Source organism: Heptranchias perlo, unplaced genomic scaffold (genome assembly GCF_035084215.1).
Source record: "Heptranchias perlo isolate sHepPer1 unplaced genomic scaffold, sHepPer1.hap1 HAP1_SCAFFOLD_122, whole genome shotgun sequence".
Classification (NCBI taxonomy): Eukaryota; Metazoa; Chordata; class Chondrichthyes; order Hexanchiformes; family Hexanchidae; genus Heptranchias; species Heptranchias perlo.
Genome location: NW_027138451.1, coordinates 1,517,224 through 1,532,715, shown reverse-complemented (window position 1 = coordinate 1,532,715; position 15,492 = coordinate 1,517,224). Strand labels below are relative to the sequence as shown.

The window sequence follows — 15,492 nt, the reverse complement described above, 5'->3', positions numbered from 1 at the left end:
TGGATGCACTTTTCGATTTTCTTTAATCCATGTGTGTGATAATGTAACTTTCAATCTGTTGATGGTGAAATTACTGGTCTGGTATGTAATGTGTCGTTCAGTCTGCAATAATGGGATTAATTCTGTATCTGAGTCGAATACTGTATGAGATTTTTGGACTGGTGAGTAACATATAGCTCAGTCTGTGCTACTGGAATTGGTACTGTATCTTTCAGTCTAATATTGTGTGAGATTGTTGGAGTGTTATATACTGTTTAGCTCAGGCGGTGCTACTAGAATTTAAACTCTATCTTCCAGTCTGATCATTTATTTGATTTTGGACTCGTATGTAATGTGTAGCTCAGTCTGTACCAATGGTATTGATAATGTTTATCTCAGTATAACAAAAGTATTTATATATATAGAATATGTCGCTCAGTCTGCACCAATGGAATTGGTGCTGTATCTTTCAATGTGACCCTATGAGATTTTTGGACTGGTATTTAATGTGTAGCTCAGTCTGCAGTAATGTAACTGTAAGATTCATTCTGTATCTGTCAGTCTCTGGTGCTATATGTGAGTGTGGGATTAATTCTGTATCTGTCAGTCTCTGGTAATGTCTGTGAACATGGGGTATATTCTGCATCTGTCAGTCTCAGGGGTACTATATGTAAGTGATGGATTCAATGTGTATCTGTCAGTCTCTGGTACTGTTTGTGAGTGCGAGATTCATTCTGTATCTGTCAGTCTCTGGTACTTAATGTGAGTGTGGGATTCATTCTATATCTGCCATTATCTGCTACTTTATCTCAGTGAGGGATTCATTGTGTAATTCAGTCTCTGAGACAATGTGCAAGTCTGAATTCATTTCATATTCTTATTTCAGTTGAAAGTATCTTATTTGAAACTGTATCTTTAATACTTTTAAATATATACAGTTCTTTGTCGATTATTAAAATTGTTAATATGGATAAACTTTTCGATTTTCTTTCATCAAACAATGTGTGTTACATCTTAATCCCTGAACTCTATTGTGAATGATAATGTACGTTTCAATCTGTTCACGGTGAAATTACTGGACTGGTATGTAATGTATCGTTCAGTCTGCAATAATGGGATGAATTCTCGATCTGAGTCTAACACTGTATGAGATGTTTGGACTGGTATGTAATATGTAGCCTGTCCTGCACTAAAGGAATTGATACTGTATCTATCAGTCTGATACTGTAAGAGATTTTTGGACTGGAATGTAATGTGTAGCTCAGTCTTCAATAGTGGAAGTGATACTGAATCTTTCAATCTGATACTGTATGAGATTTTCGGACTGTTGAGCAACATATAGGTCAGTCTGTGCTAATGGATTTGATTTTGTATCTTTGAATCTGATACGGTATGAGATTGTTGGACTGCCCGATATTATGTGTGGCTAAGTCTGCACTCATGGAATCGATCCTGTACCTTTCAATCTAACATTTGATCGTATTTTCAGTCTGGTATGTAATGTACAGCTCAGGCGGTGCAAATAGAATTGAAATTGTATCTTCCAGTCTGATAATTTATGAGGTTTTTGGAACAGTGTGTAATGTGTAGCTCAGTCTGTACCATTGGTATTGATAATGTTTATTTCAGTATCATACTCTGAGTATTTACCAATATATCTAATATGTAGCTCAGTCTGCTCGAATGGACTATATCGTGTATTTTTCAATCTGACACAATGAGATCTTTGGACTGGTATGTAAAGTGTAACTCAGTCTGCAGTAATGGGACTGTGAGATTCATTCTGTATCTGTCAGTTTCCGGTACTGTATGTGAGTGTGGGATTCATTCTGTATCTTTCAGTCTCTGGTACTGTGTGTGAGTTTGGGATTCATTCTGTATCTGTCAGTCTCTGGTACTGTTTTTGAGTGTGGGATTCATTCTGTATCTGTCAGTCTCTGGTACTGTGTGTGAGTGTGGGATTCATTCTGTATCGTTCAGTCTCTGGTACTGTCTGTGAGTGTGGGATTCATTCTGTATCTGTCTGTCTCTGGAAATGTGTGTGAGTGTGGGATTCATTCTGTATCTGTCAGTTTCTGGTACTGCGTGTATGTGGTATTCATACTTTATCTGTCAGTCTGTAGTACTGTGTGTGAGCGTGAGATTCATTCTGTATCTGTCAGTCCCTGATATTGTGTGTGGGTGTGGGCTTCATTCTGTATCTGTCAGTCTCAGGTATTGTGTGTTGGTGAGACGTTCATTCTGTATCTATCAATTTCTGATGCTGTATGTGAGTGATATAAATTCTGTATCTGACAGTCTGTGCTACAGTGTGTGAGTGTGGGATTCATTTTGAATCTGTCAGTCACTGGTACATTGTATGTGTTTTGGATTCATTCTATATGTCAGTCTCTGGCAGTCCATCGAAGTGTGAGATTCATTCTTTATCTTTATCTAATTTTTATCTCGGTTTACAGCAGGGCATTCAAAACTGTATCTTTAATGCCTTAATGTATGAATATTTTTTCCCGGTCATTAATTGGTAGATAATGATACATTTTAAAATGTAATGCCATTGGATATAATCAGATAATGTGGGCATCTATTTTTGGACTTCCATTAAATCCATATCGATGGGAACTCAATTGTGAATTTGTGCATCTTCCAAACTGATATGGTGACATTTTTGAACTTGTATATAATGTGGAGCTCAGTCTGCATGAATAAAACACTGTATATTTCAGTCTGAATCTGTATCAGTTTTTTTGTAGTTGTTCATAATGTGTAGCTCAGCCTGCACTAATGGAATTGATACTGTATCGTTCATTCTGACACTGAGATTTTTGGCCTGGTACCTAATGTGTAACTAAGCCTGCATTAATGGAATTGAAACGGTATCTTTCAATCTGCAACTGTGAGATTTTTGCTCTGGTACGTAAGTTGTAACTCAGCCTGCACTAATGTAGGTGACTGTGAGATTCACTTTGTATCTCTCAGTCTCTGGTACTGTGTGTGAGTGTGGGATACATTCTGTATCTGTCAGTCTCTGGTACTGTGTGTGAGTGTGGGATTCATTCTGTATCTGTCAGCCTCTGGTATTGTGTGTGAGGGTGGGATTCATTCTGTATCTGTCAGTCTCTTGTACTGTGTGTGAGTGTGGGATTCATTCTGTATCTGTCAGTCCCTGGTACTGTGTGCGAGTGTGGGATTCATTCTGTATCTGTCAGTGTCTGGTACTGTATGTGAGTGTGGGATTCATTCTGTATCTGTCAATCTCTGGTACTGTGTGTGAGTGTGGGATTCATTCTGTATCTGTCAGTCTCTGGTACTGTGTGTGAGTGTGGGATTCATTCTGTATCTGTCAGTCTCTGGTACTGTATGTGAGTTTGGGATTCCTTCTGCTTCTGTCAGTCTTTGGTACGTTATGTGAGTGTAAGATTCATTGTGTATCTGTAGATATTTATTCTCTCAGATTACACTATTGTGTTCAATACTTTAGCTTTAATACCTTAATGTTTAAATAGTTTTTCTCATTATTTAATTGGTGAATATGGATACACTTAAGTATTTGATGCTTTGATGATTTGTGTGCTTTTTGGACAACCAGACTATATGTCTGTGAGTAATATTGTGAATGATAATGTATCTTTCACACTGATATGGTGATATTTTTGAATTGGTACATAATGTGAAGATCAGTCTGCACAAAAGGAATTGATACTAAAACTTTAAATTTTATTTTATTAGATTTTTGGACTCCTGTGGAATGTGTATCTCAGTCTGTGCTAATAGAATTGATACTGTATCTTTAAATCTCACACTATGAGTATAAACTGGTATCTAATTTGTTTCTCAGGTTACACTGTCACAGCATTTCTCAATCTGATACTGTCCATGAGTTTTGGACTTGCAATTTGTATCTCATGATCCGCTATTCGAATGGATACTGCATGTATTAAACTCACGTGTGTGTGAGAGTTCTGGGCCAGTATTCAATTGTAATCTCGGGGTATCTGGTATTTAATTCACGGATAATGTTGCCCTTTTGTGAAATTGACAATCTGAAAGTGTGACTTTGGACTGGGATTTTTGGATCTTCCTGTCAGCGGGACTGATTTCGGGGGAAATGGAAACAGCGTCTGCCTCACCTGCTCTGTTTGACTGTTGGATTGAAAATGTGTCTCTGGAACCTGGGATCAGTGTGGGACTGACTACCTCTTCTGTCTGAGACTGTGGACCTGATGACCTGTCTGTGTCTCTGTGCTCTGTGAGTGATAATATACCTACTGTGTGTGAGGAGCTGGCTGCACTCTTCCTTTGCCTCGGGTGGAGGAAACTTCACATTCATTCTGGATCCTTCAAGGGTTTGCCTGTAGAAAGAAACGTATCTCTTGTAACTCAAGAACAGGTGAGGTAGAAAATACAAAAGTGATCAGTTTAATATCTCTGTCAATAATTATCTTGAATACCCACAAATGAAAACCAGTGATACAAACAGAGTCAGTGTCTGACTCCACTGCAGTACTGCAGCACTCAGCTTCTGAATACCAGGTGTTTTGCGCGATTTTAAAACAATTTAGTGATATCCAGACACAACCCAACCCCTGCACTGATCCATGAATGGGACTACCCGATGGGGCAGGGACCTTTGTGCAGGTCAGGTTTCTAATCCCCTCTCCCAGGGGACTAACCGTTCAACTGAAAGCAAACAGCCGCTGTTTAAAATGTCTCCTTCACACTTCTCACCTGGTGCCTGCAATAGATGCTCTTTGTATAACTCCCCACATCCTGACTGTCCGGCTCTGTTTCCACTCTTCACTGTCCAATAACAATAAACAGGGGGAGACTGGAACTAAACCAGGACCATTCACTCCTGGTTTGGGGAGAGAAAGCAGCAATGATTTTAATAGCAGCTTCTTCCCATTCTCTCTCCCTTCCCCTGGACACACCCTGTCCACACACAGCCCGAGAATGACCTCTCCCTTCCGCCCCCCCTCTCACTCCATGTTCCGGGACCAGTTCCTGATCCACTCCGCCTCTTACAAACAGCCCCCGGACTCCCCCTGCCCTTCCCCCGGACTCAATGCCGATCTCTGAGCCCATCTGCGGACACGGTCCCGGAGCGATGAGCTGCTGTAACGAGGCTGCTCTTTGCTCCCTTCCCCCGGGGGCCGTGATCTCTCCATTCCCGCCTGTTTTAAACCATCTTCTTCCGCTCACTGAGGGAATGGCGCCCACAGGCCGGGCTGGGGGAGGGCAGCGCGCATGCGCTCTTCTGCTCACCACCAACCAGCGCTGGGGGCGGGGCTGAGTCACGCATGCGCAGATATCTGGTTTAATTCCCAATCCAGAAATCGATGGAATCTTTCCCCAATTGGAATTTTTCCGAGTCTGAGCAAAGGAAGTGGGTCTGGGGGAAAGGTCAGAGGGAATGGGGTCCACAGGCAGTGCAGGAACAGGCACCAGAATGGGAAACAGATGGGATTCCACCAGTGCCTCACGCTGGAATCCAGACTGACTTTCCAATCTCCAACTCTGAAACTAGATGTTTCCATCACTGCTGTTTCTCTCGGGATCTTTTGATGGGAAAGTGTCTTTCAGAGATAACGTGGGAGGCTGTGGAATGAGCCAATGCGTTCTGTTCATTCTTGGCCCCTTCACTGATAAAGTAACGCCTGATCCCGAAACTGGAGGGAGGATTTCTCAAACCAATCCTGGAGAAACATGGGAGGAAAGTGGGAGTCGGTGTATTTGCTGAGACTGTGCAGGATGAACATCTGACAGCAACAGTCCCAGTTTATTTCAATTGGAGTGAAACTCTCGGTCACTGAGATTAATACTGAACGGCCCTCTGCTGCAAGATTACAGAGGGTACAACATGCAAGAGAGCGTTAAATGTGTGACACAGTCCCTGAGAGTGGGATTAATAATGTGTCGCTCTCTCGAATAAGATCATTTAGAGATGAGACTGTATCTTCTGTCACTGCACCTTGGAATAGCAGTTGGAATGGAATAGTTCCCTATTTATTACTGGGTGAAAACCGCTCACAACAGGTCAGTTTTTCTGTCCCTCATCTACTGTATATGGAGTTGGGATACTGTTATTGAGCATGATACAGACACACTGATGGGAAGTGTGAGACTGATACTGTGTCTGTCTGTATCTCTGTCTCTCAAGCGCTGTACATGAAGGTGGGATAATGTTTACTGAGCGTGAAACGGACACACTGATGGGAAGTGTGAGACTGATACTGTGTGTGTCTGACTGTCTCTCTGTCTGTCCGTTTATCTGCCGGTCCGTCTCTCTCTCTCTCCAGTTCTGCACATGAATGCGGGATACTGTTACTGAGCGTAATATAGACACACTGATAGAAAGTGAAAGAGTGATTCTGTGTCTGTGTGCTGTTGGTGAGACGATTACTGTCCCTTCTATTATATATGAGCCGGTCTGACGGTGCATTTATCCGTCTCCAGTCCTGTAAGGATAGGTGGAGGGTAACAGCCTGTAACTGTCTGACTCCGGACTGTCTGTGAGTGTTGAATTTATTCAGTAACTCGCCGTCTCTGGGTGTGGAGAATGGGATGGATAGGACACCAGTTACTCTTGTCTGTCAGTCAGTTTCGCAGGAGAAGGAAACACAGAGAGACTGGAGGAGCCCAGAGCGGATAATTTGAATTTTCAACTTAACCAAACATATTTCTGTGTGCGAACAATATAATTATGTAAAACCAGACATGGATTATCACAGTCACAGCTGTGATTGGCTCCTGCTCCTGAATCTGGGGACCAGAGACTGTGAGGAGCGCCGGCCTCAGAGTGTTTCACAGTTACTGAACTGGGAAACTACAACTAACCCCCGAGAATCCGCAGCTCAGGCCGAGCGGGGAAGAAAGCCTGTCCCGGGAATTGTCAATCTGGTGAACAGTTTGTCCTGTGAATGGACAGATGTGAACATTGTGTCAGAGAGAGTGTGTTAAAGGGTCGGGCGGGTTAGATTAATGTCACTGTGTTTGTGTGTCCGGCCTCATCGCCGGGTGTCCGAGTCCCTTTTGAGTAAAATTTTTAAAAATCCCTGTCAAAGGATCGCCCTCCTCCCCTGCCGAGACCCGAAGTGAAAATTTAAGGTACGGTTTTAGTTCAATTCAAGATTTCAGCCGAAAAACAGAGATCATGTCAGCGATCATGTGAGAGAGCGCGATCAGTGCAGCAATGAAACGGGTTTCAATCGAAACTGGTGCTTTTAATTACGGTGAAAGTTTTTGGACAGCAAACATTCCGGTGTTAGAGATGGGAAGGGGCTAGTCTGGGACTCTGGAGTGCCCGATTTTAATAAGAATCGGGGAGTTTAAGAGGAGAGAGAAACACAGAGAGGCTGGAGGGGCCGGGAGCTGACAGCAGGGTGTCTCCGCCCCGTCCGCTCTGTGCCGCCGCCTCTCGTTTCATTTCTGACCCAGCTCTGACTGTCAGAGATTTTCTCCAGCGTCCAGGACATGACAGATACTGCAGCCGCCGTAACGGCAGCTCCCACCGCCGCTCAAACCAATGCTCCGAAGAAGAAGAAGGCGGTTCTCCGACCCAAGACAGCCGGTCCCAGTTTGGGAGAACAGATCCTCAAGATTGTGGCGGATTGCAAGGATCGCAAGGGGATATCCCTGGCCGCGATAAAGAAGGTTCTGGCTACCAAAGGCCTGGATGTGGAGAAGCACCGGTCCCAGATCAAACTAAGTATCAAGAGAAATGTGGAAAAAGGCTCCCTGGTGCAGATCAAGGGCACGGGCGCCTCGGGCTCCTTCAGAGTCGCTAAGAAGGAAACCCAGGCAAAAGTGAGAAAGAAGCTGAAGAAACAAGGAACCAAGAAATCTCCCGGAAAGAAACTAGCGGCAACGAAAACAGCAGCCAAGAAATTAACGGCGAAGAAACCAGCGGCCAAGAAACCAGCGGTCAAGAAATCGACCACAAAGAAGGCGGCGAAATCCCCAAATAAGAAGAAAGCGGCTGTTAAGAAGCCCAAGACCCCCAAGACAGTAAAGGCGAAGAAGGTGCAAAAACCGAGGGCCAAGCCCAAGCAGAAGTCAGCAAAGCCTCAGAAAGCAGCGGGCAAAAAGAAGTAAAAAATCTGAACCCAACGGCTCTTCTCAGAGCCACCCACGTCTCTCAGAAAAGAGCTGATCCCGGAATCAGATGATTCCTGTCCCGGGGCCGGGCTCAGGTTTCAGATAGAAATCATTTACAATAAACCCAGGGTCCTGGTGACTCGCTGACATTCGCTACACCCGCCCCACTCCCACTGTCTGATATAAAATTTACTCCTGAAACTCATGAGCTCCTGAAACATTTACCTGAGGAAGGAGGAAGTCTCCGAAAGCTTGTGAATTTAAAATAAAATTGCTGGACTATAACTTGGTGTTGTAAAATTGTTTACAATTATATAAAATAGGGAGAATGGGATATCCGGGCCGGGCCTCACTGTAACTGGGGCGTGTTCACCTTCTCTCCCAGTTCATTTTTTTCTCACAGATTCAGGGCGAGAATCCGTGACAGAGTAAAACTGACGGAGATCCGTCGCTATCACAATTCAAACCGCAACACATGAGATTCTCCAAATCAGCTGGAATAATGTGTTTATGAACTGCTGAACCGGTCTGGGAGGGGATGTGTGGGGGAATAGAATCGGGTCTGGGACTGAAATGGAAGGAGGCGGGTTGACTAGTTATAGAAGGGACTGTATTCAGGCAGGAATATTACTGACTGTTAATTGTAACGGGGCTTATTTAAAAGCTCCGGGTTTCTGGGAATTCTTAAATATGAAGGCGGAGTCTGTAAGGGTTTGTGCGGAGCGCTGTGTTTCGGTTCAGTTATCGATAAACGGTTTGAAATTGGCGGTTGGAGAAAGCTGGAGGTGGAGCTGGAAGATCAGAGACCGCACTGTCCGTCACTCTGACTCTCTCCGCCCCTCCGTTTAATGTCTCACTCTGTCTCCTCCCCTCTCTGTTTAATGTCTCACTCTCTCTCCTCCCCTCTCTGTTTAATATCTCACTCTGTCTCCTCCCCTCTCTGTTTAATGTCTCACTCTGTCTCCTCCCCTCTCTGTTTAATATCTCACTCTGTCTCCTTCCCTCTCTGTTTAATGTCTCACTCTGTCTCCTCCCCTCTCTGTTTAATATCTCACTCTCTCTCCTCCCCTCTCTGTTTAATATCTCACTCTCTCTCCTCCCCTCTCTGTTTAATATCTCACTCTGTCTCCTCCCCTCTCTGTTTAATATCTCACTCTGTCTCCTCCACTCTCTGTTTAATATCTCACTCTGTCTCCTCCACTCTCTGTTTAATATCTCACTCTCTCTCCTCCCCTCTCTGTTTAATATCTCACTCTGTCTCCTCCCCTCTCTGTTTAATATCCCATTCTGTCTCCTCCCCTCTCTGTTTAATATCTCACTCTCTCTCCTCCCCTCTCTGTTTAATATCTCACTCTCTCTCCTCCCCTCTCTGTTTAATATCTCACTCTGTCTCCTCCCCTCTCTGTTTAATATCCCATTCTGTCTCCTCCCCTCCCTCTTTCACTCTGTACATGTTTCACTCAGGTCGGGTCAGGCTGCATAAAAACAGAACCAGCACAAGTTCGCTGTTCATTCAACAGCGATTTCAGTGAAGAATTATCATGTCTGGCAGAGGTAAAGGAGGCAAAGGACTGGGCAAAGGTGGCGCCAAGCGGCACCGCAAAGTTCTTCGTGATAACATCCAGGGTATCACCAAACCAGCCATCCGCCGCCTGGCTCGCCGTGGAGGTGTGAAGCGGATCTCGGGTCTGATCTACGAGGAAACCCGCGGTGTACTGAAGGTTTTGCTGGAGAATGTGATCAGGGACGCGGTCACCTACACTGAACACGCCAAGCGCAAGACGGTCACTGCCATGGATGTGGTGTACGCTCTGAAACGGCAGGGCCGCACCCTCTATGGATTCGGCGGCTGAACGACTCGACACTTTCCAACCAAACACAGAACAAAGGCTCTTCTCAGAGCCGCCCACCGCCTCACAGAGAGAGCAGTGATCTGGGAAGGGGGGAGAAGGAAGATCTCGGGCCGGGAAGGAGTTTCCGATAATCTATTAATGTGGGGATATTTCTCCAGCACTCGTTACAGGGAGATCTGAAAAACGACCGGGGTTCTCGGCCATCCCGAGAGAAGGAGCGGAGTTCCCGGTTTCACGGTATAAATGAACAGGCGGGGATGCAGAGTCTTTCCCCAGACATTACATTCTCCGCTCAGAGTAAAATCCCGCCTCACTCCCTCTCCCGCTGTGTCCTCTCTGCTCGGTGTTCATTCCCTGCCCTCATTCAATTATCAGTTCAATGTGAAGTTTCTGTGTGAGGAGCGGTTCACCGGGTCGGAACTGGCGGGATTTTTGAATTTGAAGCTGGACTTTTTCCCGTTCCAGAAAGCAATGAGCGGGGCTTTATTCCCGCCCGTTTACAGACAGGTCAGAGAATGAACCGGAATGTGAACCAGCCTGAGATTTGAGCTGAGGAGTGGGAAATAATGGAGATTATAAAGAGAGAGATTCTTACATTGCTGGAGGGAAATGAGATTTTCTTCAAACTGTTATTTGATGCTCTGAAATTGGCGGGCTTTTTGAAATTGATGATTAATTTCACCTCAGCCAATTGGGTCACAAGAACTCCCGCCCTTTCGTTCTGACTGTCAGAGCTCGGTTCAAACCTGCCAATCACAGGCCAGGGGCGGTCCCTCCTTGACTGGGGGTCGGTCTGCAGCCAATCATAGACCAGGGGCAGTCCCTCCCTGTCTGGGTGGTGGGTCTGCAGCCAATCACAGACCAGGGGCAGTCCCTCCCTCTCTGGGTGGTTTGTCTGCAGCCAATCACAGACCATGGACAGTCCCTCCCTGTCTGGGTGGTGGGTCTGCAGCCAATCATAGACCAGGGGCAGTCCCTCCCTCTCTGGGTGGTGGGTCTGCAGCCAATCACAGACCATGGACAGTCCCTCCCTCTCTGGGTGGTGGGTCTGCAGCCAATCACAGTCCCGGGGCGGTCCCTCACAGACACTTTAAAATGTGGCCCCAGAGCGGACTCGCTATTAACAGTTTCTGTGTCTCAGGTTGTGTTGAGATCTGTTCAGAAAATGGCCAGGACCAAACAGACAGCGCGTAAATCGACCGGCGGGAAAGCTCCTCGCAAACAGCTGGCTACCAAAGCGGCCCGGAAGAGCGCTCCAGCCACGGGCGGAGTGAAGAAGCCTCATCGCTACAGACCCGGCACTGTGGCCCTGAGGGAGATCCGCCGCTACCAGAAATCCACCGAGCTGCTCATCCGCAAACTGCCCTTCCAGCGCCTGGTGCGAGAGATCGCTCAGGACTTCAAGACAGACCTGCGCTTCCAGAGCTCGGCCGTCATGGCCCTGCAGGAGGCCAGCGAGGCTTACCTGGTGGGGCTGTTTGAGGACACCAACCTGTGCGCCATCCACGCCAAGCGAGTCACCATCATGCCCAAAGACATCCAGCTGGCCCGCCGCATCCGCGGGGAGCGCGCTTAAACCCGACCCGGCTTCAGCACCAAGTGCAACAAAGGCTCTTTTCAGAGCCACCAAATCAGCAAAGGAAAGAGCTGTGATCTCCTGGGTTGAAATCGCAGGGCCGTGCAGTTCACAGAAACACTCGAATGTCGGAGTCAGGCGTTTAAAAGTTCGAGCCTCACTCCCAACACTTTACTGGACATTTGAGTCCAGCACTGAAGGACAGGTGCAATCGGACGGGATCTGAAACCCATGCTGGATGTAAGGAACCAGACTCGGATCACATGACGTTTCAGTCTATTGTCTCCCTGCAGCTACAGTGACAGAGACTGTTTCAGTGTAACTCGCACTAATAGATCCAAAGGCAAAGTGTGTCTTGCTCTCTCTCAGCGCTAGAATCAGGAACAGTGTAAAACATTAGTGTTACATTCACTGATGCTCGTAACTGACACAGGAAAAGTCTGACAGGGACAGAATCAATCCCTCAATCACATCCAATAACACGGGCAAATTTCGCTCACATTCTTGATTCAGTGATCGCTGACACATTAATCAACTCATCAGTCAGCTTCTGTTGTACAAATCTGGGTAAAATAATACAGACCGAGCAAGTGTTGTCGGAGGATGAGACTGTAAATAATATTGGGTAGAACACAACAGAATGTATCTTGATACATCCCTGGTATTTCTGTATCCCTCCCGCCCAGTTTAATGACAATTCTGATATTTTGTCTCATTCACCAGACAAACTGCAAATTTCAATCTATTGCAGATTGGCGACCTCTGCTGTCCGGAAGCGAAAACTTCAACAGACCGAAATGGATCATTTGTATTTAACAAGTTATTGTTAGTTCTCGAATCGGAATCAAGTTCTTATTAAATTGATTCCTGACTCTCTTCAGAAAGTAACCAGCCCTTTCATAGATACAGTGGGTGGCTCTGAAAAGAGCCTTTGGGTTATCAGGTTAAGTCTTGGCCGCTTTACTTGCTCTTGGTGCTCACATGGCTGGTTTTCTTCGGTAGCAGCACGGCCTGGATATTAGGCAGCACCCCGCCCTGAGCGATGGTCACCCGTCCCAGGAGCTTGTTGAGCTCCTCGTCGTTGCGGATGGCCAGCTGCAGGTGTCTGGGGATGATGCGGGTCTTCTTGTTGTCCCGGGCCGCGTTGCCGGCCAGCTCGAGGATTTCAGCCGTCAGATACTCGAGCACAGCAGCCAGATAGACCGGGGCTCCGGCACCCACACGTTGAGCGTAGTTCCCCTTTCGCAGGTGCCTGTGAACACGGCCCACAGGGAACTGCAGTCCGGCCCGGGATGAGCGAGACTTGGCCTTGGCCCGAGCTTTACCGCCGGTTTTTCCTCTTCCAGACATTTCCCCAATCTCACAAACACTTTCACAAAGAATGAAGAAATCCTCCCCAACCCGCCCTTCTTATACCTTCTGGAGGAGTACAGTGGAGGCACTTGTGATTGGTCCACCTGCTCTCAATCTCATTGGGCTGTTCGTTGAGCCAATCCGAGAGCTGCTTTATTCACCAATCAATAGCAGGCAATGAGAAAAGGGCGGAAAATCCCGAACTGAACAGTTTTTGAAATTTGAAAAGCCCGCCAATATATTTCCAACACAAGAAGCGGATTTAGTAAATAATGTCGCGTACAGAGAAAGATTGAAAAATCTCTCTCCTTTAACTCTGTTATTCCCCATTTCCCGTCACAACTTCCAGAATCTTTTACAATCCGGTTAACATCCGCCTTCATTCAGCGTTCGCTGTCAATCGGGCGGGAATAAAGTCCCATTTTGTAACGGGACAGATTCCAGCTCAATCTTTGTAAAAGTAACAAACCCCAGATTGTGGATTGATCCCTGTTCACAGGAGCTGCTGCGGGATCGAAACCGGAGCCAAGACTCCTGGTGTAAGAAGTGGAACAGTGAGAGAGCCTTTAGACTATTCTGTACTCGGTGTGAACACCCTTTCGGGATTGCTGCATTACAAAGGATTGCGGTTCTGAAAGTGAGATTCCCGAATAATGAACAAACAAAAGTGAAATGGAGAAAGAAATGACTGAATCTAATCCCCCGCCTCAAAACGGCTCTGACGGGGCAGATGCGGGGGAAGGGGCGGAATATGAGCGGGAATGAGAGGATCAGGGACACGTTTTTGGTTATTGGGACTAAATAAAAAAGCGACACACAGATTATAGCGGGCAGTGAATACGAGAATCTTCCAGATTTCAAGAGAAATTACAAAAGCACAAGAACATAGGATCAGGAGTAGGCCATTCAGCCCCTCTTTCCTGCTCCGCCATTTGATAAGATCACGGCTGATCTGTGATCTAACTCCATATAACCGCCAATGGCCAGTATCCCTTAATACTCTTGGTGCCAAAAACCTATCTATCTCAGATATAAATTGAGCAATTGAGCTAGTAACAATTGCCGTTATAGAGACAGCTAGTACCAAACTATCTCCAGTAAAATGATTCCATACAGAGGTGTCGGTACAGCGTCTTCAGAGAGACTGTGGGTGGCTCTTAAAAGAGCCTTTGTGTTTATTTTTTTTCAGTTGTTTGTGGAGCTTTACTTGCAGCTGGTGTATTTGGTCACCGCCTTTGTCCCTTCTGACACGGCGTGCTTGGCCAGTTCCCCGGGCAGCAGCAGGCGCACGGCGGTCTGGATCTCCCGGGAGCTGATGGTCGCCCGCTTGTTGTAATGGGCCAGGCGGGAAGCTTCACCCGCGATGCGCTCGAAAATATCGCTCACAAAGGAGTTCATGATGCCCATGGCCTTGGAGGAGATGCCGGTGTCCGGGTGAACCTGCTTCATCACTTTGTAGATGTAGATGCCGTAACTCTCCTTCCTCGACTTTCTCCGCTTCTTGCCGCCTTTGCCTGGTGCTTTACTCAAGGTTTTCTTGGCGCCCTTCTTGGGAGCTGCTTTCTTGTCCTCCGGCATTTCCAAACTCAATTTCAGACCCAGAAATGACCCAATCCGCTCCGAGCTCGGATTAAATAGACAGTCCCACAGACCTATGGTAATGAGGGATGGGGAGGGCAATGATTGTGATTGGGTCATTGGGAGTGAGGTCACAATAATTATTAACTGTAACTCTCTGATTGGTTTCCTCCAATATCCAATCAGATTCAGTATCTGCCACCAATCACAAACACGCTCACACCGCACACTGTCCGCTTTCAGCAATTTGTTCCGAACTGTATCAGTTCTGCTTGCGGCCTGTAGATGTCCCCAAACCCCGGGACAGTGAAGTTTGAAGATGAGAGAGGGACAGAACAGAAACTCATTCTTCACATTATATTGCACGGGTGGGATTGAGAAAAACTGGGAATGGAGACGAGCTGCAAGTACATTTTGTTAGACCAAACATTAGTTGTAATGCTGTGTTAAATTCTTGTAATTGATTTTGGGGTATATTCAATACTGAGGAAGACTGCGGCAAAATAAACTTGCAGAAGGCTGTGCAAATGGCCATTGAATCTCAATATAGAAAGGTTTGCGATGCTACATTTCGTTAGGGGGAATAAGGAGGCCACATACTGTTTGGAAAATAACAGTCTAAATGGGCAGAAGAGCAATGTAACTCGTGTCCTGAGAAATCAGAGAGAAATACTGTGCAATGTACAGTGAAATATGATCGAGCAAATTGACAACTATTGAATGAGTGAAGCAAAAACTTTATTATTAATCAATTATCTTCATTTTTCACTATTAAAAAGTGCAAAAATACGAGAGTGAAAATTACATGTTGCACATTTTCCTGTTTCTGTCACCATGACAGATAATGTGAATTTGTTCCACTCTTTTACAGTTCTCGCTTACGTCCAGTAGAGGTCAGTCTCTGGTACTGTATATGAGAGTGGGGTTTATTCTGTATCTGTCTGTCTCTGGTACTGTATATGAGAGTGGGGTTTATTCTGTATCTGTCTGTCTCTGGTACTGTATATGAGAGTGGGGTTTATTCTGTATCTGTCTATCTCTGGCACTGTATATGAGAGT

At 45.9% G+C, this 15,492-nt stretch overlaps 2 protein-coding genes across 2 annotated transcripts; both read left to right on the top strand.

Moving 5' to 3' along the window:
- Positions 1-7,449: 7,449 nt before the first annotated feature.
- On the top strand, positions 7,450-8,070 carry LOC137308168 (histone H1-like). Its single transcript, XM_067977051.1, has one exon. The coding sequence runs from the start codon at positions 7,450-7,452 to the stop codon at positions 8,068-8,070; it is 621 nt and encodes a 206-aa protein (XP_067833152.1).
- Positions 8,071-9,614: 1,544 nt separating this feature from the next.
- On the top strand, positions 9,615-9,926 carry LOC137308150 (histone H4-like). Its single transcript, XM_067977035.1, has one exon. The coding sequence runs from the start codon at positions 9,615-9,617 to the stop codon at positions 9,924-9,926; it is 312 nt and encodes a 103-aa protein (XP_067833136.1).
- The last annotated feature ends 5,566 nt before the right edge of the window (positions 9,927-15,492 follow it).

Bases quoted from the DNA above. Each gene is read 5' to 3' on its own strand.
- LOC137308150 (XM_067977035.1), top strand. From the start codon at position 9,615: ATGTCTGGCAGAGGTAAAGGAGGCAAAGGACTGGGCAAAGGTGGCGCC.
- LOC137308168 (XM_067977051.1), top strand. From the start codon at position 7,450: ATGACAGATACTGCAGCCGCCGTAACGGCAGCTCCCACCGCCGCTCAA.